The sequence below is a fragment of the Pipra filicauda genome, unplaced genomic scaffold (assembly GCF_003945595.2).
Source record: "Pipra filicauda isolate LSUMZ 115617 unplaced genomic scaffold, ASM394559v2 scaffold71_size5581439_pilon, whole genome shotgun sequence".
Taxonomy (NCBI): domain Eukaryota; kingdom Metazoa; phylum Chordata; class Aves; order Passeriformes; family Pipridae; genus Pipra; species Pipra filicauda.
In genome coordinates, this window is record NW_024104887.1 from 2,404,517 (window position 1) to 2,431,261 (window position 26,745).

At 51.6% G+C, this 26,745-nt stretch overlaps 1 protein-coding gene across 2 annotated transcripts in view; it reads left to right on the forward strand.

The window, feature by feature from the left end:
• Positions 1 to 26,745, forward strand: part of ATP2A3 (ATPase sarcoplasmic/endoplasmic reticulum Ca2+ transporting 3) — a 49,463-nt gene that overhangs the window by 846 nt on the left and 21,872 nt on the right. For both annotated transcript variants that reach the window (XM_027734348.2, XM_027734350.2), the window contains exons 2-8: positions 18,584 to 18,601; positions 19,039 to 19,121; positions 20,290 to 20,394; positions 21,125 to 21,263; positions 24,024 to 24,104; positions 24,497 to 24,582; positions 25,104 to 25,568. In XM_027734348.2, the coding sequence (XP_027590149.1) occupies positions 18,584 to 18,601; positions 19,039 to 19,121; positions 20,290 to 20,394; positions 21,125 to 21,263; positions 24,024 to 24,104; positions 24,497 to 24,582; positions 25,104 to 25,568 (977 nt within the window). The remainder of the gene's footprint in view (positions 1 to 18,583; positions 18,602 to 19,038; positions 19,122 to 20,289; positions 20,395 to 21,124; positions 21,264 to 24,023; positions 24,105 to 24,496; positions 24,583 to 25,103; positions 25,569 to 26,745) is intronic.

Here is a 26,745-nt window from a genome sequence, read left to right on the forward strand (position 1 = left end):
GACCCTCTGCGGCCAGCTGGGCATCTTCGTGGGATGGGGAAGGGAAATTTTTAACTTGTGTTTTGTGAGCGTTCAGTGTAGCCGGGGTGTCTGAACCTACGCAGGTGATTTCAGGGTGACTCTCATAGTTCAGGCTGTGACCGAGGTCGGTCGTTAACTCTGAACACGGAAACAGGAGGGTTTAGGGTGAGTTTGCTCCAGTGCTTCGGAGTAGCAAGTCATTTCTTGAACTCGTGCAAGGAGATAAGTGTGTAAACTCTCTCCTGGGTTGGAGCTTGTTGCATTTGCTTTTTGCTTGATCCTCATGGATGAGGCTAAGGAAAGCCTGAGTAGATGCTGGCAGGATTGCTGTCGGCATCTCTGTTCCCTGGGAGGGCCGTGTTGGGTGGGATCAGAGGGCTGCGACCCCTCCAGACGAGCCCGGCGAGCAGCCGTTCTGTGCTGGGCTGTGCTCGGGTCCCCCATCCCCCCAGTGCTCCCTGTACCAGGCAGCTTCAGCTCCATCCCCTGGTCAGGGCTGGGCTTGGGAGCTCTTGCCATGGAGCACTGGAACAAGGTGTAAGCAGTGGAGCATCACACCTGGCTCTGTTTGCCCTCATTTTGGAGAAGGGCAGCTGTGTGGTTAACTGGGAGGGGAGGGAACCCTCTGCTTCGGGAGCTGAAGGCAAAACACATCCTCAGTGCAACATCCTTATCAAACAGGTGCTTGGGCTGATTTCAGGGTATAATTGCTCCCGATTTCTGTGCTGTCCCCTGGCCCCCCGGGAAGCTGTGGGTGATGGGTGTTCTGTGCTGTGCAGCTGCGTGGCACTGATGGGGCATCGCTGCCGTGGGGCTCCTGTTTGCCCGAGTGAATCATCGTCCCTGAGTCAGGCACGGTGGCTGCTCGGTGGCACCGGGCTCTGCCTTGGAAAAGGTACCTCGAAGGTGTGACGTAGGTGCAGAGCAAAGGGTTAGTGGTGGCAATTAGTTTGCCTTTTTACTCTTTTCCTTCTTCCTTCCTCCTCTTGCAAGCAATGGCTCTGTGCTGGCCTGGCTCGGCACTGCTCCTTCCCATCCAGCCCAGCGTTGGGTTTCTCACAGGCTCTTGGTTCTCAAGAGCTTCTGACTTTGGGATGTCCCATGGCTTTTGCCTTCCAAGCAGAGCTCTGCATCTCCTGTGCAGCACAGCTCACAGTGATGTGCCTGGGCGTTGGAGACACTGCCCATGCCACTGTTCCCATCAGTGAAATATAGTTGACGATTTTTAAAAATTCTGAATTTTTTGCAATTTCTGAGCGGTATTTAGATTTTTCTCATGGTGCAGATGAGACATGGACAGGTTAGAACAGCTTAAACCCGTGCAGAATGGGGGTGAGAACTCGCAGGCTGTGTTGTGGCAGCAGGCACTGAGCTCCTCGGCTGTGCTCGGGTGCCCCGTTTGGGAGAGCTGCTCTGGGGGAGGGTGCTGGGCTTGGAGATAGCCTGTATTGAACTGCATTTTAGTTTAGGCTTAAATTAAACTCTGTCAGCAGAAGTGTGGGGCAGTTTGGTGACTCGCTTGAGCTCGCACAGGAGGGGAAGAAAACTCAAATCTTGCGTGGCTCGAAGCGCAGAGCAGACCTTCAGCTCCAGCTACTTTCATTTTCGCACCCTTGTGTCTCACATTCATTCATTTCCTTCTAAACCTGAACTCCAACTGCCAGTGTGGTCGTGAATCACAATCTAAAATACATCATCTTGCTGAAAAACTGCCTCCTGACACACTTCAGAGAGCTGCTGGCTGCTGCTTTTTTATTGCATTAAAAAAAATATGAGCTGCAACGAGCTCTGACGTTAAGTGAGAAGCAGCAGCCACTGGTGTGCCTTATATAAAAAAAAAAATTTTTTTTTTTGAGGGGGTATTCTTTTGGAACCTAAATTTTTTTTTTTTTTCAGTTCCATTGCCCACATATACATTTGCAGGAGGAAACAGAGAGCAATACTGATTATTTAGTATCTCCAGTTTGTGGCTTGGGAGCCAGGCAATGCAGTACAGATTAGTGGAGTGGAAGAAGATATTTCTCCATTAGGAAGAGCTCGTGTTCTCCTTTTAGCTCTGTCATCAGTGCTGTCAGCATGGCCTTTCATTTGCCAAGGAAACTGGAGAAGCCACAGAACATTTAGGTCTCACCACGGCGATTCTGAATCTCCAAAGCCATTTTTAATTAATAAATGCTTTGGATGTTCCACAAGTACCAAGCGGGTCCTTCCCTATACCTCCTCCCATCCGCAAGCTCCGAGCTCTACAGGTGGCTTTTAGACCACAAAACTTAAAAAAACCCCCAAAACAACCAAACAAACAGCAATAACCAAATGCACATTTGTTATTTTATATTAGACTGAGCTGGAGGATATAGGGGTGCAAACATTTTTCTTCCTAAATGTAAAACCAGGGACACAATTTCCCCTGGAATGATTTCAGTTTTGCCAAGGAATGACAGATGTAAACAGGAGCTGCCTCGCGGACAGCCAAGTGATTTTTCTGTTTTAAATATAGCTCTGATTTCTCTCTTCTAAATGGATTTCTGAGTGTAAATGAGCATACATTTCAGGCAGGATATTGCCAGCGTTAATGCATATGCATAATTTTATTTGCTTCACCCGTAACCTAAATGGGCTGTGAATGTCAGTGGAGTCAAACTGGGAGGCTGCAGCATAGGGGTGTTTATCTCCTCTTGCATTTCATCTCTTCTGGCTCTGGAGCAGAGGCCCTGCTGCCGGCTGGGGTTGGAAACGCTGCTGGGCAGGATCAGACCCTGCCCATCCACCCTCCTCGGGGGCTCCCCCATCCTCTCCTTTACCCTCTCTGCTCCAGGGGCTGACCCCCCAAGCTCTGCAAACCCTCCTGTACCCTGTTGCAAGGCGCAGTGGTGACAGTATTCACGGCATGACTGGTTTAGGCGTTGTTCAAACCAGCTTCGGCACCGGATGAACTCAAAGCCCATGTGCAAATTTGCTTGTCTTTTATGACACCCCTCCCTACGTCTCCATAAGCCTTATTTCAGGATCCCCCAGCCCTTGTGTGTATTTTTCCATCTGCGTGCCCCAGCCTGCCTGGGCGGGGGTGGGAGAAGGAGACCTCCCCAAGCCCAAATCCAGGCTGGGATGTGCTGCTGCTCTCCCAAAACCCCACCAAGGCTCATTCTCGAGGGAGCTTTTTGCTCTTCTGCATCCGAGCCCCTGCTTGGCTAGAAAAATCACCGGTATTTTGTTACTGTTATATTTATTTGCATCCTTTCCCAGCCCGTCCCAGGGCTGCACATCCCTCAGCACACACACGTGTGCACACCCGTGTTCCCGCGCGTACTCCGGCGGCGGAGCAGGGCTTGACGTCGGAGGAGCTGCCGGCGGTTGCTAACGAGCCAAGGTTACGCTCCAGCTCTCTCCTGACAATAATAAAGAAGAAAATAAAATTTCTATTTCACGCTGAAATATTTAAGATGCCAGCAAGGAGAGGAAAGGCAGCGTTTTCTGACTCATCGGACTCTGCGCTCTGTTCCTCTGCGCATCGCCCACCTTTTCCACCCCCGAAACACACGCTGAACAGTCTGATTCATAAACATGCTACGGGTTGTGGGGCTTTTTTTTTTTTTTTTTTCCTCCTCCAAATCCTTTCCCTCAGGAGAAAATGCTGAGGCATTCAAACCTTGTGAGTGCCTTCAAATCTGGGGAGAGACTACACAAAGTTTTCCTAACCGACGAGAGGGAACTCGGGATTTTCATCCCTGCGTCGTCCTCTGAGGTTATCTGCATTCACACCCACCTTTAAAAAAATTGTGAATAGAGAGGAATATTCAAAAAAATTGATATCTGCTCTCAACATGTTGCAGGAACCAGGGAAGGAAGGTTTCCAGGACAAGGAGAGGCAGAGGCTGTGCTGTAGGTGAAGGGATTTTGCTTGCCCTGTTTCCCCCTGGGGTTGGCCTTTCTGTGGCACAAGTGTTATTTCATGAATATTTTTATTTCATTGCTGGTTTTAAAGCTGGAGATGGTAGAGTTGGTGCTACAAAACACTGATTTAAGAGGAGCTGGATGCGCTGTGGATGCCCAGATGTTGGCTTGGGATGTGCTGCTTCCAGTAAGGGGCTGGAGCCAGTCCTCCAAATACACCATTAGCAGCAAACTATCCCCCTTCTCCCAGGCTAATCCTCTCCCCCAGTAACTAAGGTGTCTCTTTTGAGCTCCCTACTCCAGCCAAGCCATCCTAGTGCCATCCTTGCCATCACCACATAGCCACACATCTGCCTTTTGCCATTTTAGTGCTGTTGGTCTTTCTGCATGTCTTAAGCCTTTTCTTATCTCTGGATCTTATTTGAAGCTCTTGAATCCCACTCTGGTCACATCCCCTCCAGGGTAAATCCCTGAAAAATCCTGTTGATTTTAAAGTTTTCCTCTTTAAAGCTTCCCTCAAGCCCATTTTCTTTGAGTAAAAAGCATCACCCGACGCCTGGTGTTGCTTTTGCTTTCTTCCTCCTGAGGAGAATTTTAATTTTTGAGAAGCGTCCAAGTCGCTGCCTTTTCGCTCTGCATTTGATCTGCTCCTGCAGAAGGGATGGTGTGAAAACAGGAGGCTCCTGGCTGTGGGTCAGGTCTGTCCTGGCACAGCCACAGCCCAGGCGATGTTTCTGGCCCGGACTCTGTGGGACATCCCTGCTGGAGGCCCCGAATTGCAGATGCTGGCATGGAACGGGGCTGAGCATGGGCAGCTTAAAGCAGATGGTTGTTATTTCTGGTGCTGACAGCTGCCCTCTGCAGCACTTGAGAGCTGGGCTGACCCGTGCCCTCCTCGATGCACAAACCCTCCCTCGAGAGCAGCGTTCCCAGTGCCCTCCTGTGATTTGCACCAGGGGTCTGAACTGGTCATCAAAAGGCACCAGAAGCCTCGTGGGCCTGCACACAGCCCTGAGATGCTTCTGTTTTCGCAGTCCTGAAAAATTAGGTTGGTGTGATGCTTTTTCATGTGTTCAAACCTCTGGAGGAGCCAGCTTTGATTTTTTTTCTCCCACACACAGCGTTTGCAGAGGCAGTTGGGATGCTGATGCCCCTACAAAATGGTTTTTATGATTTTTTTTTTTAAGGTTATTTTTTGTAAGCCATGAGCTGGATGTTGAGTGTTTGCACCCTGTGCCTTTTACCCAGCTGGTGCAGCCCCACTCGTGGGGAAGGGGCTCCTCCTCCCTGAGGCATCGCTGTGTCCAGACCTGCCACAAAACACTTCTCTTGGTCTGTCGAGCTCACCTGGGGGGGTCAGTGGATAACTCATCCCTGTTAATGTTTTCAGGGCTGCTAAAAGAAGGTTTGAGAAGTTATGAGCAATACCTGAGCTGTATTCCATGGGGATTGGGGCAGTAAAAGCAGAATAGCAAACCTCTTTTGTCAGGTAATGCCGGGTGTCTGGGTGCTGACATTGCACAAGGATGCTCTAGAACTCCTACTCAATTTTTTCCCTGGGAAAAGCCCATCCGGGCTCTCTCTCTGCTGATCATGACCAGTGGAGCTGCAGAAGCAAGGCTGTTGTCTCCTGGGCTGGCTGGGGTGATGTGGGTTAGTGCAGTAACCACCTGCAGAGCGGTCCAGAGGGGAGGCACTGGGAGTGGGATGTGGACCAGGAGCTGAGCTGCTGGGCTGATGTTTCCTGGGAGCATTCCTGGCACTCGCAGTCTCGATGACAGGGTGGAAATATTAAGGCAGGTCGTGATTATCAGGAGAGGGATGGAGTTTTCTGCTTGCTTTTTTAATCTTTTCTTTCTTTTATCCTTTTTCCCCCCTCCTTTTTCCCCTCCCCTTCCCCTGGTTCTCCTGTGGCACACATGGATGACCTCCCTTGGCATCTCAGATGGGGTGAAGGCAGCCCTTCCTGGTTAAACAGTACACCTTGGCCAGGAGAAACAGCTGATGCTGAGGAGACTGGGAGGAGTGGGATGGGAAAGAGGAAGGGATGAATGGAGGAGAGGGGCCTGTGGCCACTGGGGGTGAGTGGGTGGGTGGCAGCAGGACTGAGCTCTGTGGGGCTTCAGTCCAACCCACTGCAATATTAATACCCAGAAACCCCAGAAAGAACCAACCCCCCAGCCCACCTCTGTTTATTATTCTGCATCTGATAATTATTTTTTTTTTTTTTTGCCAGCACTGCGAGTCGTGATCTTTTTTATATCTCAGTGTCGGTAGTAATTGGGAGCAGAAAGTATAACAGTAACCTATATTAAAAATAAATTCCCAGCTGCTCAGCGGAGCTGCTGTCGGCACCAATTACCTCGCTGGAAAACAGGTAGCAGAGATCTGGGCTGGAAGTGTAGAAATGTTGAAAAACCGGAGCCAAAAAGCAATAGAGAAAATTGTGGTTACTTGAGTGTTTCCATGACGTGAGTGTGCGCCAGAGGCTCCTCCGTGGGCGGTTAACCCCTCGCAGGCAGGGCTGCAGGCAGCTGCCTGCTCTGCCAGCATCCAGGAGCAGAGCTGGGACGGGAGGCTCCTTATTCCCATTAGGATTAATGCTGATGGGTCTTCTCCAGGCCGGGGCTCAGTGGGTGACTCGCCTGAGTCGAGCCAGTCATGTTGCGAAAGAAAGGTCGGGTGTGAGTCCAAAGGGTTGAAGAGAAGTTGAATTAATCCTTGCCAGCGATGAACCTCGTGTCTATAACTGGTATTTGCTGGTGTTCTGTGGGAAACTCCCAGTTTTTGAGGTTTGGCTGCTCGTTATCGCTCTGTAAAAGCCTTTTCTCTTTCTCACCCGCAGAGGTGGCGAGTCCTGAGGTCGGGCTGTGGTTTGGTGGTGATCCCATGTGCTGGCCTGGTCCAACACATCCCCAGGCATCAGGTGCTTCAGGGCATGTGATGGCATCAATTTGTGACCTGTGGTGGCTGAAATCTGAAATATTGCACCTCTTGTTGAAGTGTAGACCTATAGTAGCCCTAAACGTAGGTTCCACTGCTCTGATCATCAGAATCCTCCTAAAATTTAAATGTTCAGAAATCTGCTGGATGTGCTGATGCAAGTCCTGGCTTCTACCTTGTGGTCCTACATGAACCCATTTGAGATTTTATATATATATTTTATATATCTATCTATACATATATATATATATATAAATATAAACCCCTATCTTATTTAAGATTTTTTAATGTATGTATCATGTCCCATTTGATATTTTATATATATATGTGTGTGTGTTCCATTTGAGATTATATATATGTGTATCCCACTCGAGATTACACATATATGCTCCATTTGAGATAATATGTCTTATTTGAGATTTTTTATATATATATCCCGTTTGAGATTTTATATATATATATATATATATCCCATTTGAGATTTTATATATATATATATCCCATTTGAGATTTTATATATATATATATATCCCATTTGAGATTTTTTATATATATATATCCCATTTGAGATTTTTTATATATATATATCCCATTTGAGATTTCATATATATATCCCATTTGAGATTTCATATATATATATGTATATCCCATTTGAGATTTTATATATATATATGTATATCCCATTTGAGATTTTATATATATATATGTGTATATCCCATTTGAGATTTTATATATATATATATATCCCATTTGAGATTTTATATATTCATATCCCATTTGAGGTTTTATATATATATATATATGTTTTATTTGAGATTGTACATATATATATATATAATTTTTTTCCCCCACATTAATATTTGGAAGTTACCTTTGGACAAAGACTCCTCTATGGGGGAAAACAAACCGCAGACAATAAAAAGCTGGTTTTTCCCTATCCAGAGCTGAAGGGTTGAAGGCACTCGAGGACGGTGACACTGCGCTGGTGGCCCGGCCCAGCCGCGCTCCAGGGTCGCCGTCCCCGTCGGAGGTGCGATGTTTTGGGGAGGAAATCCGCTTCTTGCTCTCGCCTGTCCCCTGTGCCCCTGGGTTCCTGCCCGCGGTATTTTTACTTCGGGTGTTTCCTGCTATTTAACCACTCTGTGTGTTCTAAAGCGGCGCGGGGGGAGGCGGGGAAGGGACGGGAGTTGGTCTGGCCCGGGTCGGGGGACGCGGGGCCGGGGCAGCCCCGGCGCTCCCGGGATTTCTCCATCCCGCTGAAACCGCCTCATATGGTCCCCAAAGCCGCGCCGCGCCCAGGAGGGGGTGGGAAAGCTGTTCCTTGTGCAGGGACCCGTCCCCACGGCTGGTCCGTGTCCTCCGTGAGGGGATGGATGGCCAAAATGCCTCTTTTGTTTTGTTTTTTTTTTAACTTGTCTTTCTGGAGAAAACCCCCGGAGTGCTTGCAGCCTGTGTTTTTTTGTCTTAGAGATTTGCTTTACTATATGTGTGGGGTTTTTTTTGTTGTTGTTTTTTGTTGTTGTTTTTTGTTTTGTTTTGTTTTTTGTTTGTTTGTTTGTTTTGGTTTTTTGTGGTTTTTTGGTTTTTTTGTTTTTGGTTTTGTTTTTTTTTTTTTTTTTTTTTTTTTTTTTTTTTTTTTTTTTTTTTTTTTTTTCTTCTTCTGGTTTGGAAACAGTTTTTCTTGCGCTTGTTGCTGATAAAAATCAGTTGTTTTTTGGGAAGGGTGTGTGGGTGGGGGAGATTCTCTCTTCTGCTTCCTTTGCCGCGGGGAGCAAAAGCCCAGAGCTCCTCGGGGAGGAACTGAGCCGAGCAGTGGCTCCGGCCCCTCTGGCAGTGGCCGAATCCCCAGGGATTCGCCCTGTAAAAGCTGGAGTTTGCCGAGCAGGCACCGCCTGTTCCCGGGACACGGGCAGCCGGGGTCGGGATAACCCTCCCTTTACCTGCCTGTTTGCACTTTCCTTTTTTTTTTTTCCATTTTGCAACCTCCAAGTCAACAGAAGGGCTAATTTAAGGAATATGCGGGGAGCGAGTGGAAAAATAAAACTGAAAAGGGCTGGCTCAGCAGTGCAGGGCGGGAGAGGGGAAGTGATGGAGAGCCGCGATCCTGGGCGGGAGAGGGGAAGTGATGGAGCTGAGCTCCTGGTCCTCCTGCTCCGGCCACCGCAGAGGGTTCCCCTCGGGTCACCGTGTCCTTTGGAATTCTGCCGTTTTTTCTGGGCTTTTCCATGTTTTGGAGACCAGGGATTTTCTCTGCTTCCCTCCAGAGAGGGAGTCCTGCAGTGACCAGGAGGAGATGGGTCTGCTCTGCTGTGCTGGCTCAGGCCTTTTCTGGGGTTCCTCTTCTATTTACAAAAGCCTAATTCACATTATTCTTCCCTTTTTCACCCCTTTTTGACATAAATATATATAGATATCCCTGTATGTATACATATATAAAAGATTTTATTTTTATACACAAGTGTATGTAGATATCATGCATATATATATATGTAATATTTCATCCTTATAGACTTGCACACAGATATTATACATATTTGGAAGGAGATTGTGGAAAAACCCTAGCTGAGACTCATGTTTCCAGGGATCTCTGAGTATCTCACTCCAGGAAAGGATCTGCTTCAATTACACAGAGATGTATGACCTTAGAGAGTTCATCCATGAAAACTATTAATTGTCCAACTCACCCCTCTTTCCCATCCAGAAGAACAGATCTTTTCTATCCTACAGAAATTTTTTTCTTCTGATATAATCTAAACTAAGGGCAGTGTAGACTTCATTTTCCATGAAAACCCATCCAAGAGGATTGCTGAAAATAGACTGTGCTCTGAGAACAGATACCAGAAAAAGCAAGGGGAGGGGTGGGGGCAGGTCAGCTGGGGCAAGGAGTTCTGTGAAATAAATTAATGGTGATTATCTCAGTTTGAGTTAAAAGCAGCTCTTTAGCACCCTGTGGGTGCCCTGTGGATACACTGGATAGGTTTTATCATCCTGGTTTTATTTACCAGCAGATGGGAGATGGGTTGGGACGAGGTGCCACGTTCAAACTTTCAAGTTTCCCACAGGTTTGCCGTGGCAAAGGCATTTCCTCCAGAAAACAAACCAATGGAAAAAGTGCTCCAACCCCCTCCCTCCTTTGGCACTTTGAACATGGAGTTGGCTCCCTTCAGCCCCAGGCTTGGGGCAGGGAATCCTTTCACCCCAGTGTGCAAAGTTTGGGGTTTCCTGATCCATAAATACACAGGTGGCAGCAGGATTGATTAAAACATATTGTTTAAAACATAGCAATTAAAATATCAGCTTTTGGAGGGGTCAGAGTGAGCAGATTCCTCATCTTGGCAGGGGAGGGGAGAAGATGCTGTTTGGATTTAAAAGCAGTATCCTGTAGTTCTTTCTTTTCCTTTCTTAACTGATGTTACAGGTTTGGGGCTTCGCTTCAGCAACTTTGGCTACATTTACAATACAACTTATAATTTATTTTTCTTACTCATTTTATTATTTATTGTTTTATTTTCCATGCCATGCAAGTTGATATCCTTGGTGATTGCTTACAGCCTCGTGGAAAATGCTTGTCTCAGTGTAAAGGGATATGGGAGCTGGTCCTCAAGGAGGCAGTTTTGGGGGATGCTGTTCCCCCCACTGAGCACAGCAGGATTTGCTGTGTGCTGAGCAGCATCTCTCCTCCCAGCAGTGAATGCCTCCTCTTTTGCAAAGGCATCCTGATCTGATTTCCTTACCTACCTTTTCAGCTCCAATATCCCTTTTTTTTTCCTCCCTATTTTTTTAGGGGGAAAAAAAAAATCCCAAGCACAGCCCCAGCTTGCTCTTCCCCAAATCTTGCAGAACTCAGCGGAAAGGCACAGCCCAATTTTGGGGCTGACTTTCCTCCCCCGGGGCGTTTGAATCCTCCCAGGGCTGGGCACATGTCTGAGCTGACCTGGCAGTGGGGGCATCGCTGGGGCTCCTGGCACTGCCGCCCCCGCAGCTCCCTGTGGTTGGTTTCCTAAACTGTTTCCCAGCACTGCCAGGAAAATGTTGGGAAGTTTTCTGTCGCCGGGTGTTGGACTCGCTGCCAGCGGCCGGTTTGCGGTGGTGTGTGATGGTCCAGCGTGTCTGGAGGGGGCACAAATCCACCATCACACCTTGCCCTGGCCTGGCTGGGGCTTTTCAGCCGCTCTGCTGGCTCAGGGTGGCATCGGGGGCATCTCACCTGGGATGTGGGGAGCACAGCCAAGGGCTGCAGCGGAGCCCAAAAGGGTGAGAAAACATTACGGGCCAAAAATTCCCAATTTGCTTCATATTTACAATGGGAAATCAGGTGAAAGAAAAAAAAAAGGCTTAGGGGAATAAAGAAGCAAATAAAATGATATCTCCAGGGTGGAAAAAGAGAGTATATTGCAGTTGGGTTTGTGGCAATTCTGCCAGAAGGTTCCCAAACACGGCAGTGTCCCTCCCTTGGCTTTCCCTGTGGTTATGGAAAGGGTCTGCTTGGAGCAGAGGTGGGGAGAAGCTAAAAAACCCCAAAACTAAAAAAAAAAAAAACCTACCCCACCTTTAGCTTTATTTCATTCCAGCTCCTGTAGTGGTTGTGGGGTTTTTGGTTTGTTTTCTTCATTTTTCCAAAACTGTTACTATTTAAATGCAGATTTTTAGCTTTTCCACCCGGGAGCCGGAGCTGGAAATTCTTTCCACTGCGTTGGTGCAGGAGGGAACAAACCACTGCTTTTAGTTTGCTCAAATAATCCATCCCTGGCTGGAGCCACAGGTTTCCTCCCTCCCGCTCCCTCCCACTCCCAAAGCGATCCCGAGATCCGCTGCGGGTGCTGATGAGGACAGGGATGAGGGGACACCACTTGCAGTCCCATTTCCCCCAGTTTTTCCCACAGAATTTCCACAAGACTGTATTTTTCCAAGCGCCAGGTGGGCGCTGGAGGGCAAGCCTGAGTGGCAGCTTCGTTTTGGGGGGGAAAATGGGTAAAATCTTCTCCCCTTATTTTCCTGGCGTTAAGAAAAGGAGGTGGGATGTTGGCAGGGAACTGATTTGCTTTTCCTTGTGTCATGGGAGGAGGATGCCAGCCAGGGTTTGTGACCCCATGCTGGGACCCCCTGCACCACAGCAGAGGAAAACTTGTGTTGCCCAATGATTTGGGAATGAGCCATTTCCAAGAAAAAAAGGAAGGGAAGTTTGAGATGGGATTGGTGAGATTTTCTTTATTTATTTCACACAGCTTCTTGGACCACTGGTCTGATGCCACATTCCCACCTCCATTCCTGGTTCCCTCTCCCTGGACAGTGGGATGTGGTGGCTGTGGCTCAGCCTTCAGCATGGGGACATGCTGATGTTGTGGGGAGAAGGAGATGGCATTGGGATGGTTCTTTGCTGCTGCTGAGGGGCACATCCAGGGTAACCGTGTTTATTATTCCCTGACCTGCTGAGATCAGCTCAGCTGGCCAGAAGAGGAACAAATGAGCCTTTCAAGCTTCCCCCCTCCAACTGCAGCAGCAGGGCTGTGGGTGCCTGATGCTCCTGTTCTCCCCTGGCCCCTGTCCCTGTCCTGGAGGGGCCGGTGGTGCTGGGCTGGGTTCAGTACTGGTGGGTTTGGAAGAGCAGCGGGGAGGGCAGGACGAGCAGTTGGCCCAGAGCCCTGTCTGCCACGGGAAGCCTTGTGACCCAAACCAGAAATTTTTGGGGCTGGTTTTATTGCCAGCCATTGACGGCGTCCAGGTGCCAGCGAGGAAAATGGTTGGATCATTTTACCCTAAAGCATGGCCTGGAAAGCAGCAAGGGTGTTTCTGGCCCTTAAACCTCTGCTATCCGTCCTCGTGTGTTGCTCACCCACCCCAGGCTGTTGCCATCCCCTGTGCTTCCTCTGGCCCGAATTTGCTTATTTTTGGGGCCGTGGATCCCCCAGCCAGGAGGATTTGGGGCTTTTGCAAAGGGCAGGGCAGGGCTGGAGCAGGGATGAGTGCCGGGGAGTTACGGGAACAGCAAAGTGCTGGTGTTTGCCGTGGGAGGGGGATTGTACCTCATTCCTTTTATCTTCCTGATGCCTTTTGAAGCAGCCCCAGTGAGAGGCTGTCACTGGTGTAACCAAACCTCACCTGGCACACAGGAAAAAGCAGCTGTGAGGCAGTAGGCAAATAAGGTGCTGGGGCTGGAGTTGCCTCCCCCACCCACGGCACACCCAGAGCCACCACTTCCTTCACTCCAGAGGGGAAGGCACAGGAGGAAAATCACCCCTGGCTTTGGGACCAGCACCTTGGGGGTGCTGGAGGACATGGGAAGGGCTGGATCCTCTGGGAGTGGGTTGTGGTGCATAGCAAAGCTTGGCTGTGGTCACCCAGCACAGGGATGGGGATGGATGCCCCATCCACTGAGAGGGGGCAGGGTTAGATGGGATATTGGGAAGAAATTCTTCCATGTGAATGTGGTGAGGCCCTGGCACAGGTGAGAAGCTGTGGCTGCCCCATCCCTGGAACTGTTCAAGGCCAGCTTAGACGGGGCTTGGAGCAACCTGGGCTAGTGGAAGGTGTCCCTGCCCATGGCAGGGTGTTGGAACAGGATGATCTTTAAGATCCCTTCTGACCCAAACCATTCTGTGATTCTTTGCCCCCAGTGCTGTGCCTGCACTCAAAAGGTGCTTTTTAATGCAGGGTTAATTCCTATTTTCCTCGGGTTGCAGGGGCTCCCATGGCACACACTCACCCACTGCAGCTGTGCCTGCCCAGGGATGAGATTTCCATGTGTGGGTGGTTGGGGTCAGTCACCCCCCTGCCGTGGGGGTGCCCCGGGGCTGTCCCTCACCCTGCTGGGATCCAGATGGCTGCCTGGCTGCTGGGGTTTAACGTATGGGGCTTTTTGGTAAAAGGCTAATTCAGCTTTGGGGGGGATGTGTTTGCTCCCCATCTTGGTGCAATAACACGTGGCAGCTTTGGCTCCAGCAGGCAGAGGGGTGCCAGGGCAGGCAGGGGTTGAGGGAGATTTGGGCAGAAGCTGAAGCAGGCACAGCACATCCCTTGAGCTGCACCCTGAAGGTCCTGCTCTTCCCAAGTGGAGCCACCTCCTGCCCCAGTGTGTGGCTGGAGCCCAGGTGAGGCAGGAGGTGCAGGACAGGCCCCAGGGGTGCAGCGGCGTTCGGGAAGCTCAGGCGTGGAGCTGTACATAAACCATGTGGGTTAATTTAAGTCATACACAGCCAGGCACTTAGATAACTGCGTTTTGTCCTCCGGGAACATCAGGGAGCATGAGCACCATTTGGCTTTGAGTGTTTCTCATCCTAGATAACACTAAAACACCCGGGGTTAATTCGCTTGTTTTCACACTCGTGCAGCTCCAGTGCCACTGTGCAGGATGAGGAGCAGCCTCACACCTCCATCCCTGGGTGGGATTTACACCGAGCACGTGCTGGGCTGAGTGTGTGTGCTAAAACACCCTGGCAAAGCCTGTCCTGGTGGTGCAGTCCAGCAGTTTTGTGGAGCACTGGTGGTGTGTGGTGCTGGCTGTCACCAGGGATGAGGCAGAGCAGACGTCCCTCCAGGATGGGATCCTTCCCGTGCAGCCGGCCCTGGGAAAGGCAGCCAGTTAAAATAACAGTTTATTCTGCCTGGTGTCTTTCAGGATGGTGGAAAGATCCCAGAGCAGCCCTGCCTGGGTTCCTGCTTTATGTCATGGAGCGGGGGCTGCTCTCCCAGCTGGGGTTGTTTTAGGGTTTTTCTTACTCTTTTCACTGCTTTCTTCCTGCCTGTCAGCAAAGTCTGGGAATCGGATGCGTCCCTTATTTTGCACATCCATTTCCCTTTCCTTGCATATGGGAAAAGAAATCAAAAGGCAGGAAAAAAAAATAAAATGAGTTCACAACGTAGAAATATAGCTTCAAGGGAGTTACTTGGAGCAGAAAGCTTGGCCTGGGTGTGATGCTCATCATTATCCTCCCACTGGGCACCATGCCGGTACCCTTCCCACATCACTTGGGGCAGAAGCATTTCCCGTAAGGGAAATCTGATTTTATCCCAAGGAAGCTCCTGAAATGGTGGGGGGAAATGGTATTTCAGTGTTCACCCTGCAAGATGTTTGCTGTTCTGGGTCACACCAGGGTTTGCATTGCTGTGCACTGGCTCTGGAGAGCGTCACCTCGTGCCTCCGTTTCCCCCATAGCAGAGGGGGATGCGATAACCCGGCGTGCGATGGAGAAACACTGTCTGCTGTAGGGCTGTGCTGCTCCAGGGAGTTTTGATCCTGTTACAGCAGGAGAAACTCAGACATTTCCTTAAAGCGCCCCCAATGCCACCCTGTCCCAGTCTGAGTGTTTGCTTTGGCGGGGGAAGCGGGGCCGGGTCTCCCTGGGGGCACGAAGGCTGTCACAGTGCCCAGGGGCTCTCGCGCCACCTCGCTCGTGGGTGGCACCCGTGTTTATTTACCTTTTCATCACCTGATTACCGTGCCCTGCCATGTTGCAGGCGCCAACCCGTGGGCTGCCAGCCCTGTTTGAGTTGGCAGGAGCTGGAGATTAACCTCCTGCTAAAATAGCCCGACGCCAGCCCCACGTCTGCCCGGGGTGGCCGGGCTGGTTGCGTGCCCTCAGAGCATCTTGTATTGATCTCTTGCAGCCCAGCATGGGCCAATGGCACCATGTGATGGCACAGCGAGGAAAGATGTTGTGACGTGACAAGCTCAGAGCAAGTTGAGTGTTCAGCAGTCCCTGGAGATGTGTTTTGTGCCCCCGCAAGGCAAAGCCCTGTGGGGTGGTGGAGCTGGGGCTGCCTCAATAACCTGGAGGGGACCATGCTCTTCTGCTGGTGGGAACGGGCCTGTGACATCCAGGCACCTATTGCCCTCTTGGGGTATTTCCACTTTCTTGGCTCTGCTCTCCAGAGCTGTGATGCAGAAGAGCAGGAGCAGAGGAATTGCAGATTTTGGGATACTCTGAGCAACCACCGTCACTTCCTACCCTTGGTGGTGTCACTGCATTTGTGTTGCAGTATCAGGGAGCCCAGGGCAGGATCTCCCTGCTGAGCCCTGAGCCACTGGCCAAAGAAAGGGGCTATTCAGGTGCCAGCCAGGACTTTCCATTTCAGCCTGTTTGCACTCACCACGTTGTCCGAAGGGAATTGCAGATTTGGAATTTTGCTGGTTCCCTGCCTGCGGCTTGCGGTGGGTTTCCCGGACGGATGGGACATGGCACCAGCTCTGCTGCCCTGCCTGGTGCCACGGGGCTGACTCACACTGAACTTGTGTTTTGATGAGTAGCAAACCCTCTTATTTCTAGTGAGACTTTGGAAGTGAGAGGCGTCAGCCCCAAACCTTCCTGTTTTCTGGTGGGTTTCGATCGACTCAAACCCCAAAATTTGGGTTTATTGTGACTTTCTGCCTTATTTCTTTCGGTATTTGTTGCAAAATGGGCACTGAGCTGCTACGTGGTGGTGGAAGGAGTCGCTGATGGAAGGGAACTGCCTGATTCTCACAGTACACAAAACTGGGGTTTTTTGGGAGGTGCCCACAGCAGCGTTGCTGCATTCGGGGTGACAGCGGTGGTGTCGCCGTCCCCGGCGGTGTCTCGGCTGGCTGCCCCAGCGCACGTGTTTCCTGAGTTCACAGAAACCTGTTTTCGTGCTTTAATCAAGATCTCATGCAAAGTCCCAGCTCTGCACGGGGCGCCGCTGCCGCTCGTCATGCAAACACCGTGTGGGAGAAGCACTGGGAGGACCCCACCGCGTTTTGGGCGGCTGCTCGGGGTGGAAATTCACCTCTGGGCACCTCGGTGGGCCAAGAGCTGTGGGAGCCCCAGCCGCCTCCCCCGGGGCACCCACCTGCCCCCAACCCTCTCACCTCACACCTTGGCACCCTCAAAAGTGGAGCCTGGATGGAAATAGCAGCAGCAGATCTCTTCTACTTTTAATTTCGGTGGCTCTCTGGGCTGGGGAGAGGAAGCCGGGGGTGGAAAGGAGCTGGCTGGGAGAGGGACAAGAGCCACCCTCCTCTGACACCCTCTCTGGAGCGATTTGAAACGCTGAAGCTGCTCCAAGATTATATATATAATCTTTGCTATAAGAATAATTATAGACATTACGTCCCAGCCTGTTTTTTAGGATAGCAGGGAATCAGGGTAGCCTTATCTAGGAGGACGTGGGTTTAAAACAACTCCTAGTGAGTGTGTCTGTGAGCACTGAGGAGCTGGTGCAGTTTGAAGTGTAAACACGTCCAGGCTTCTTGTTTTCACTGGTTTGTTCAGTGAAGGTGGGTTTGGTTTGTTTTTTTTTTCATTTCTCTGAATGAAAATAGGTGATGGAAAACAGCCGAGCAGGTTTCACTTCCTGCTCTTGCTCAGGGCTCCCCACTGGAGGTGCTTGGAGACAGCCCCATGTTTCATCTCATGATGGGACACCTTGAACTTCATGTGGTCCCTTATTCCCTCCCAGAAACAAAAATAGTTGGAGAAACATCTTGTTCTGTCATGGAATTATACAATCACTGAGGTCAGACCTCCAAGATCATTGAGTCCAACCATTAAACCAGCACTGCCACCTGCCTGTTGCCACCCCGTGGGGTGCAGAACTAGACTGAGGGATTTGGGGCTGTTCAGCCTGGAGAAGAGAAGGCTTCAAGGAGTGCCTAAAGGGCTCCAAGAGAGCTGGAAAGGGGCTTTAGACAAGGACCTGGAGTGACAGGACAAGTGAGAATGGCTTCCCACTGCCAGAGAGCAGGGTTAGATGGGATACTAAGGAAGAAGTTCTTCCCTGGGAGGGTGGGGAGGCCCTGGCACAGGTTGCCCAGAGAAGCTGTGGCTGTCCCATCCCTGGAAGTGTCCAAGGCCAGGTTGGATGGGGCTTGGAGTAACCTGGGCTAGTGGAAGGTGTCCCTGCCCATGGCAGAGGGGTTGGAGTGAGATGATCTTTAAGGTCCCTCCAACCCAAACCATTCCCTGATTCTAGTGGGTGCAAATGGACACAAGCACCCATCAGCTGCCAAAACCAGGGGGGTCACTCCCGAGCCCTCCCTGCAAGCAGAACCTTACAGTGCTGCCCAGGTGAGGATGCAGGAGCGATTCCCTTGTGGATAGCAGGGTTTGTGCTTTGCCCAGTGGCTGTGGGACCCCACGGTGCACGTGGTGTGTGAAGGTAATGGGCCCTCATGGGGATGTGGGAATCTTGAGGAGACCAGTGGGTGTTTGGGAGCCCCTGGGGTTTTTTCAGGTTGTGCAGGTGACTGGACTCGGGTTTGCCTGGGAGCAGAGTGAATGGAGGCTCTGCACCCACCGAGGTGGATTCAGGAGGATGGCTTGGAGCAGCTGAGCATCAGCTTTGGAGTTCTTTCCTAGAGCACTGCAGGCTGTAAAGTGCAGCTGATTAAGAGGAAATGTGGTCTGAAAGTTATGGTCCCCAGTGGGGCTGTACTGGGTTTCTGGCAGGGCATTTTATGGGATGTGTCCTGGATTTGGAGAGGGCAGCTGCTGAGGAGTATTTTTTTAGGCAGGCTGAGTGCAGGAATAAATGCTGCTGGAGCCACTTGCAGCAGGGAAATGATGTTTCCAGGGCTGCTTACTTGGTGTTGGACTGAGAACAAGCTGCCTTGATGTGGGAATATGTGCAAAACAAGTTGCATTTTGGGGTACTGAGTGGAATGCTGGGCATAGGGGGAGAGATTACTCGTCAAAGCCCAAACCATTAATTAATCTTTTATTTTTGTCATTTTTTGCTACGTTACACTCCTTGTGCTGTTGATGAAAACCCACAGAGCTCCCTGCAGAAGAAGGTAAGTCATGGGCTGGAGGTGAGAGGACGTGCCTTGAGTGTGTGTGGAGGGTGCCGGGGACAAGGAAGGGGGAATCTTTGGGGTCTTTTAATCCTGGCTTTAATCCCAGAGAAAGCTGGGCTGACAGCAGAGTTTTTCTGTGGTGGCGAGGCTACCTCTGTGAGTAGAAATACAGGAGGATTTGGTTTCCGTAGTTAAAAACAGACATAGTAAAACCAGGGCTACGCCAGAAATGGAAGCCTTTAATATTAGAGGGAACCCCCCCACTGCAGGGCTGGATGTCCTCACCAGTGCCCATGGCCAAGGGGCACTGGAGCAGGCCTGAGGCAAGCAGGGAGTGGGTCCTGTGGGTCTTAGGGCCTCAGTGGTCTAAATTATCTGTCTTCTGGGGTTTCTTTCGAGCACTGACTGTGCTTGGCTTCGTGTTTTCCCACCAGGAAAGTCCCTCTGGGAGTTGGTGCTGGAGCAGTTTGAAGATCTCCTCGTCCGCATCCTTTTGATGGCAGCTTTTCTGTCCTTTGTAAGTACCCTGGGCTCGAGGTGGGCAACTTCCAGGGCACTTACAGTCCCAGGTGGCATCCAAACAGCAAAGGAACTGGGAGAATGTGCCTGTGGGATGAAGGAGATGCAGCAGCAGTGCAGTGGTTTCTTGGGCATAATGACAGTATCACTAAGTTTGCTTAAAGAGGGGACTGGAGGATTTTTCTCTAATGCTGATCCATCCAAAAGTGGTATAGAACAACTCCCCAGGCTTCTTTCTGTTCACCCAAGGCTGTTCCAGGCTGATGATTTGAGCCTGATTTGCAGTGCCCCAGTACTGAGCTGTCAGCTCAGTTTTGCCCACAGTCTACTTTGGGAGCAACTCTGTGTGAGGAGACGTTTCCCACTGAGCTGCTGGAGAATGACTGATTTTCTGAGGGCAGTCAGGCTGTTTGGCAGTGGGATGGCAAAGCTGAGACTCCTGTTCCCTCCTTTCAGATATGACTCACGGGTACATAAGGAGGGAGGCTGGTGGGATTTAAAACATTCTCAAAACAACATGCAGTGAGGTGAATGCAGATAAAGCAGGAGTGAAGCCCTGTGCCAGAGGTCCTTGTGCCAGTGTCCCTGCAGAGCAGAGAGGTGTTGCTGTGTTGACACAGCGCAGGTCCACGAGCAGTTAAATGCAGTGGAAATATTTATGTGTGTGCTTCATTCGTGTTATGGTATGAGGTCTCTGTGGGATGGAGAGGGGGCTCAGGGTGGTAGAATCCAGGAGGTCAGTCCCTGCTCTGCAGAGCTGCTCTTGCTGCATCCATTACTCAGGTGGCATCACTTGCCTTCTGCCCAGGAGGGGCTGCACTGCTGCCTGGTCTCCCCACTCGTCTGCTCATGGCCTTGGTGTCCTCGTGGGTGCACTACACAAAAATGGATGCTTTCCTGGTGCAAGCGCTCCTCCAGGCATTGCATGGCTGTTTGCTCCAGCCCTGCTTGTTTGATGCCTTAGGTTATCCCAGCAGAGGAGTGGAGGCACCTGAGTTAAGCACCAGCACTGGGATATGGCAATTCCACACTTTACCCAAGCCGTGTGGGTCTGGCCACCTCCAGGTTGTCTTCTCTCCAGCAAACAACACAATGTTGGCTCTTGTTTCCATTCTTAAAATGTTGGTCCTATTTGAACCCTGCTGTGCTCCTTCTCTTGCCACCAGATCCTGGCCTGGTTTGAGGAAGGAGAGGAGACCACGACGGCGTTTGTGGAGCCCATTGTCATCATTATGATCCTGATCGCCAACGCCGTGGTGGGCGTGTGGCAGGTAAGGCTCAGCCCCCTGGCAGCCCCAGCTCTCTGCTCCACAGGGCTGAGGTGCTTCATTCAGAGACCTGGTTGCTTCCTGCCATTGGATACTCATCTCCCAAAGGCTCAGTTTTCATGTTGGCCATGCTGCCCCTGCACAGGTGCTCAGTTGTTGGTTGCCTCTTGTCTTGTTCCTTCAGTCTTTCTTTGGCAACTTTTGCAGTTTGAAGCCTGTATTGCACTTACCCGGGGAAACACTGCTTGTGTCCTGGCCAGGGCCAAATGCATTTGCCAAGGAAAGCTTTTTGCCCCCTCCACCAGAAAGCCATGGTGGCTGCTGCCCCTCACCTCGCTGTGTCCCTCCTGGGGGATGAGCAAATGCCTCAGCCAGGGATGCTTCTCTCTTGTATGTATTCACTTTAAAGCCATTTATTTATCTGCAGCTTGATCTGAGGTGGGGTTGCTGGATGGGAAAAATACAGTTGGGTGGGATATGCTGCTTCTCAAACCAGGAATGAGAAAATCAAGCCCAAAGGGCCATGCACTGTCCAGGATCTGGTGTGATTTAAGCCAGTGGTGACCATTTTGCAGCAGCTGAAGAAGACACGGCCCTTGCCCCATCCACGGTGCAAGTGGATTCCAAACCTGGGGCTGGGGTTTGGGTGCTCCTGTCTTTGCACTGGGTGGGGAAGGAGCCTTCTGGCACCAGCAACTCCACCACCACCAGCTCTGCTCCTCTCTGCTTGCAGGAGAGAAACGCCGAGAGTGCCATCGAGGCCTTGAAGGAGTACGAGCCCGAGATGGGGAAGGTGATCCGGGCTGACCGCAGCGGGGTGCAGCGGATCCGCGCCCGGGACATTGTCCCCGGGGACATCGTGGAGGTGGCAGGTAGGGTGCCATCACCTCAGGGCACAGGGTCGGATGGGGAGGTGGTACTGGCTGGGCGGGCCCCAAAACTGAGGCTTATCGGTCTGTCAAGGCTTCGCCCTGAACATGGGGCAGTGGAGAACAGCAGAAAAGGCATAAAAGAAAAAAAAGGAGCGTACATTTCTGACGCAGGTTTGGTGTCTCGGGAGGGTTTCCCCGTTTTCTGGAAGAACTGGAAGAACTTTTAATTTTCCTCTCTCTGGAAGCGGCTCTTCCACACACGTCCCCGGCCGAGGCGTGGGTGAAGGGCTGGAGCTGGGTGCTCTGCCGTTCAGTGCTGTGTGGGAAGGCTTCCTTGGGAACTGGGGCTGCTTAACCAGGGAGGGCGAGAAGCAGAGAGGAACAGCTGTAGGGGGCTTTTGCCTCCCTGGTTGGATTTTACGCCCCAGCCCTTCTCTTGGGGTTGTTCATTCAGCAGAGGATTCCTGGGGATCTGCCGCCTGCCCCACCGGAGCCGAGGAGGATGCATTCCAATTATCCCATTTTGTTTGTTCCTTAAACGATGCCGTAAACCCCCAGAGCCACAAAACTAATCCTCTCCTTTCCTCCTCGTGGCCCTGCTGGTGGAAACATGCTGCAATCCCTCCTGCACCCAGCCAGCTCGCTGTTATTTATGTCTTCCAGTTGGGATTCAGCTGGAAGATGAACACAAAAATAATGCAGGGAGGATCAAGCGGAGGAGAGCCGGCCAGATCCTCAGCTGGGCAAGCTGGCAGTGCTCCCAAACCAGCTCCAGCAATGCACTCCAGCTGCTGACCTGGCCTTCAATTAAATTAATGAATTATTAATTAAATTCTGCCATCTTTCCCCAGATCAAGTGCACACAGCCTGCCCATCAGCAGCCCAATACTACTTTTTAATGGCACAATCAGCATCGCGACTGGGAGGGAAAGAGCTGAGCTCTCTGGAGGGGTTTGCAAATTATTAGCAAATTAATTAGCAAATTGTGGGTTGAGGAGCTTATGGCAAGTGGGGAGGATGCTGTCAGGTGCCCGATAGGAAAGCACACCTGGAGCAAAAGCTTTGAACGTGCGGTGGGCATCCAGGTGACACCCTGGGGACAGTGTGACAGCGCAGCAGGAGGGACTGGCTGCTGTTTGTTTGCATGTGCAAATGAAATAAATTTGGCAGCAGGGAGCAGGAAACCTGCTGTGTTAAGGCGGGGAGGGGAGGGTGTTTGGAAGTTGGCAGGCTGCTTAAACCCAGCTGGGTTTTGCCCTTTGGTAACAAGGCCGTGGAGGTGAGTCCTAGCGCAGGCAGCTTTTGCCTTTCCCAAAAAGTGCAGGCAGGGCATCACTGTGGGAGCTCCATTGGTTGCTGCACCCCATGCCTGCTCCTGCAGTGCTTGGGCAATGCCAGTGGCTGTGGCCACCTGTTTTCCTCTCTTTCCCTCGTTTTTTGGCGTGGGGGACACTTGCAGTGCTCAGGGGATCAGCCTGTGGGCAGTAGCTGGTAATGGCAGTGCCAGGTCCATACCAGGACATCTGCCCACCTCCTGGGATGCTACGTCTTCCCTGGAGCAGGTGCCACCCCCACGGCTCTGCTGTCCCTGGATGTTGCAGAGTCTTCCTCTGCAGGTTTAGCTCATGTTTGCAAACCCTCCTGCCTTTCCCAGGGAAAAAGCGGAGCTCTTTTCTCCCTTTAGCATGATCCAGCTCCCTTGAACAGATGCAAAGTCTGAGTCTGTGCATGAAGTGAGTATTTTGGGGGGGCTGTGGGTACCTGTGCTTAGCACCCCCCCAGCTCAGCCCCCCCACAAATCGGTGTGAGGAGGAGCAGGGCAGGTTTGGCCGGGTGGCAGATGTTGCACGTTGCATCCCGGAGCTCTGGGATCTGCAGCTGGAATAACTGGCTGGGTGGTGGAGCAGTGCCAGTCCCCTCCTGCTGCTCTGGGGGGGGGTTTACGAGCCCGAGGAGGAAGCACTTGTTAAAGTGTGGGATTTGGGAGGATTGTTAGCAGCCAAGCCAGCGGTGTTGTGTAAGTGGTGTGAGGGGCTGCGAGCCAGGGCTCGCTCAGCCTCAGTATTTCCGAAGTGTCGGAGCACTGGTTGTGTCCAGCCGATAACAGAGCAGGAGGAAGAGCCAGGAGGAAGAAACCCAGTGGGAAAAGCAGCTTTAAATTGGTTTTTTAAGGAAGCACTTGTGCCTCAGAGGGTGGTGTTGAGCGGCTGGCAGTGGATGGAGAGGCTTTCACCTGTGCCCACTGTGCCGTGCCAGGAGACACAGGGATGGCTGTTTGTCTTGGACACAGAAGATCTTCCACTGTCAACAGCTTCCAGTCAGCCCAGAGAACTCTGAAACAGGGTTAAAACTGGTATTTTAGGAAGCTTGGGCTGCTCCAGCATGGGGATATTTTGGGTTTTTTGCAGGGAAGAGGCAAGATGAGAGTGCAGGGGTAGTTTGCAGGGAAGAGGAGAGATGGGGTCGTGGAAGAGCAGGCGACACTGGGCAGCAGCCAGGTTCTGCCTGGGATTGGCTGGAGGAGGCTTATAAATTATAGACAGACAAAAATATGCTTTAATTAAGCTTTAAATGCAGAAAGGAGGTATCCTGGGACAGGACCCTGCTTTGCCAGGGGCTGGACGCCTCATTGCTGCAGGCTGGGTGCTGCCATGCACCTGCACATGGTGGGTCTCCATTTGGGGTTTGCTATCCCTGTTCCTGGGCTGGCAGGTGCTGCCAGTCCCACCTGATGGGGTTGCTCTGCTCTTGCCCTTGCAGTTGGTGACAAGGTGCCAGCGGACATCCGGGTCATCGAAATCCGTTCCACCACCCTGCGGGTCGACCAGTCCATCCTCACAGGTGCGTGTGGGCACGATGGAGCAGGGGCAGCTTCCTTCTGCCATCCTCCTGGAGGCAGCTTTTGGGACTGACAGTGGGATAAGTGTTTTGCTGGGGTGGGAAACGGGTGGGAGAGCAAGATTTAGATGCTGCTGGGACCTCTCCAGGCCCTCAAAGTCACAGCACAGGTGAGATGCGGCCAGTGCTTGGGCATCCCTCCTGCAAAACACAAAGCCTGGGGCTTTCCTGTGTGACACGTGGGGTTTGACATCCCCCTGAGGGATGTTTGGATGGTTTGGTGATGAAGTGCTGCTCTAGAATGCTGTGGGGGTTGTGATCCAGGCTTATACGGTGTTGAGTGGAGGCTGGAGAGGAAACACGGATGGTCCATCTGTCCCCTCTTGTCTCTGCAGGGGAGTCTGTGTCGGTGATCAAACATGCTGACCCCATCCCTGACCCTCGGGCTGTCAACCAGGACAAGAAGAACATGCTTTTCTCTGTAAGTCACTTACACTCATCCCCACCTCTCCCGTGGTTTTCAAGGTGAAGAGGCTGATGGACATGGGAGATGTCTGAGCAGTAAAAGGGAGTGCATGCATGAGAAAGACCTGAATTCATTAAAAGAGCCCCAAATCCATAAAAATAAGAACCTGCTTCATTAGAACTTCATTTGGGCTGTGGCACATGATGCCCTTAAATACTGTAGGCAATTAAAACAGGTTTTCTGTCAAGTAGGATGGATGAGAAAAAGGTTTGTGGTTGAGCCTGGAGCTATTGAAAGTTTGGGTTTCCTCCTTGCTCGTGCTCTTCTCAGGCAGAAGTCAAGTCCTCAAGGGGTGAGAGCTCTCAAGAGGGATCTCCTGCTCTTCAGGGTGGGTCTATATAAAACCCCAGAATGTCCCATTTTTTCCCTTAACCAAGATCTCATGTTCTCCTTTCACATCAAGTGACCCATTTCCCTGCTCAGGCTGAGAGGTTTCATTCCCACATATCCACTCCGGCCCTTTCCTTCCCTCCCAGGGCACCAACATCGCAGCTGGGAAGGCTGTGGGGGTCGTCATTGCAACGGGGGTGTACACCGAGATCGGGAAGATCCGAAACCAGATGGTGGAGACCGAGCCCGAGAAGACGCCCTTGCAGCAGAAGCTGGACGAGTTCAGCCAGCAGCTCTCCAAGGTGATCTTCCTGGTGTGCATCGCCGTCTGGGTCATCAACATCAGCCACTTCAGCGACCCCGTCCACGGCGGCTCCTGGTTCCGGGGGGCCATCTACTACTTCAAGATTTCGGTGGCACTGGCGGTGGCCGCCATTCCCGAGGGCCTCCCGGCCGTCATCACCACCTGCCTGGCGCTGGGCACGCGCCGCATGGCCAAGAAAAACGCCATCGTCCGGAGCCTGCCCTCGGTGGAGACCCTGGGCTGCACCTCCGTCATCTGCTCCGACAAGACCGGCACCCTCACCACCAACCAGATGTCCGTCTGCCGGGTGAGTGCCGGGGGCCTGCGGGGTTTGCAGGTGCAGTGGGGATGCTCTGAAGCCCCTGAGGACTCTGCGCTGCTCCGTCCCCATCCTGGGGTGACGGGCTTTGCTGCCCTTACCTGACTCGTGTCATGTTAGGAATGGGAAGGTGAGCAGGTTTATGGGAAGCCCCGAGGTTCCTCGCTGCATGGCCAGGGTCAGTCAGGATCAGGGCTTCTCTTGGTGTGGTGGCAATTAGAAAACCTGATTTCTGTCAGCACACCGGTGTAGAGGTGCCGTGTTGCAGGGTTATTTCAGGGGTTCCTCTCCATGGAGCGTTTCCTCCTGCTGGAATGTGGTGTTGAGACAGACACCTGGAGATGCCAGTGCAGTCAGTCTCCTCTTCTTCTCTTGCTCTTTCCTCCCCTGTTTTTTAAGCAAACCAGTGAGAAATCCTGGGCCATGCAAAATTACAAAGCCAGGATGCAGGAAAAGCATTTCTGATGGAGGGAGCCCTGGGGTGGTTTGGTGAAGAGAGTGAAAGCTCCGGATCTGCCTGAGAGCTTTGCTCCCATGTGCCTGACTGGGTGGAGAGGTGACTTGTTAGGAAAGCCTGGACCATCTGAGTATTTCTCAGTTTCCCCATTAATCCACAAGTGTCAGGAAATCTTTTTTCATGGCCTTGGCGTGCCGGTTTTATTGGAGAAACTTGGAAAATGTGTTGCTGTGGGAAAAAACGGACCTGGCCACCGTCCCTCCTCTCTGACACTCGGGTAGCCTGGTGGGAAGCTGTGACAGTGCTGCAAGCTGGCCATGGGCTTTGGCCACTGGTTTGCTCAGCACAAACTCCAAATGACTGGAAATGTCTGGTATTTCTGCCCTGTAAGTGATTTGGAACGAGACAGGGCTGGAACGAGGCGGTGACCAAGCTGCCCATGTCTTGCAGAAGGAGGAGGCTCCCACCAGCCCCATTTTCTGACCCAGTGATTCATGGAAGCAAGGAAAGGGTGACCCTAGTGCTTGGAGTCCCTTTAGCTCTGCAGACTGCAGAAGAAGGGGGAGGAGTGACCATTCCTTCCCAAACCAGAGGGTCTGTTCCTTGAACTCGGGAAGAAGTGCCATCACCCCCCTCAATGTGGCAGAGTTGGGAGAGGCAGGGTTGGTGATGCTGAGACAGGGAGAGGGAGTGGCACACAAGGGTTTT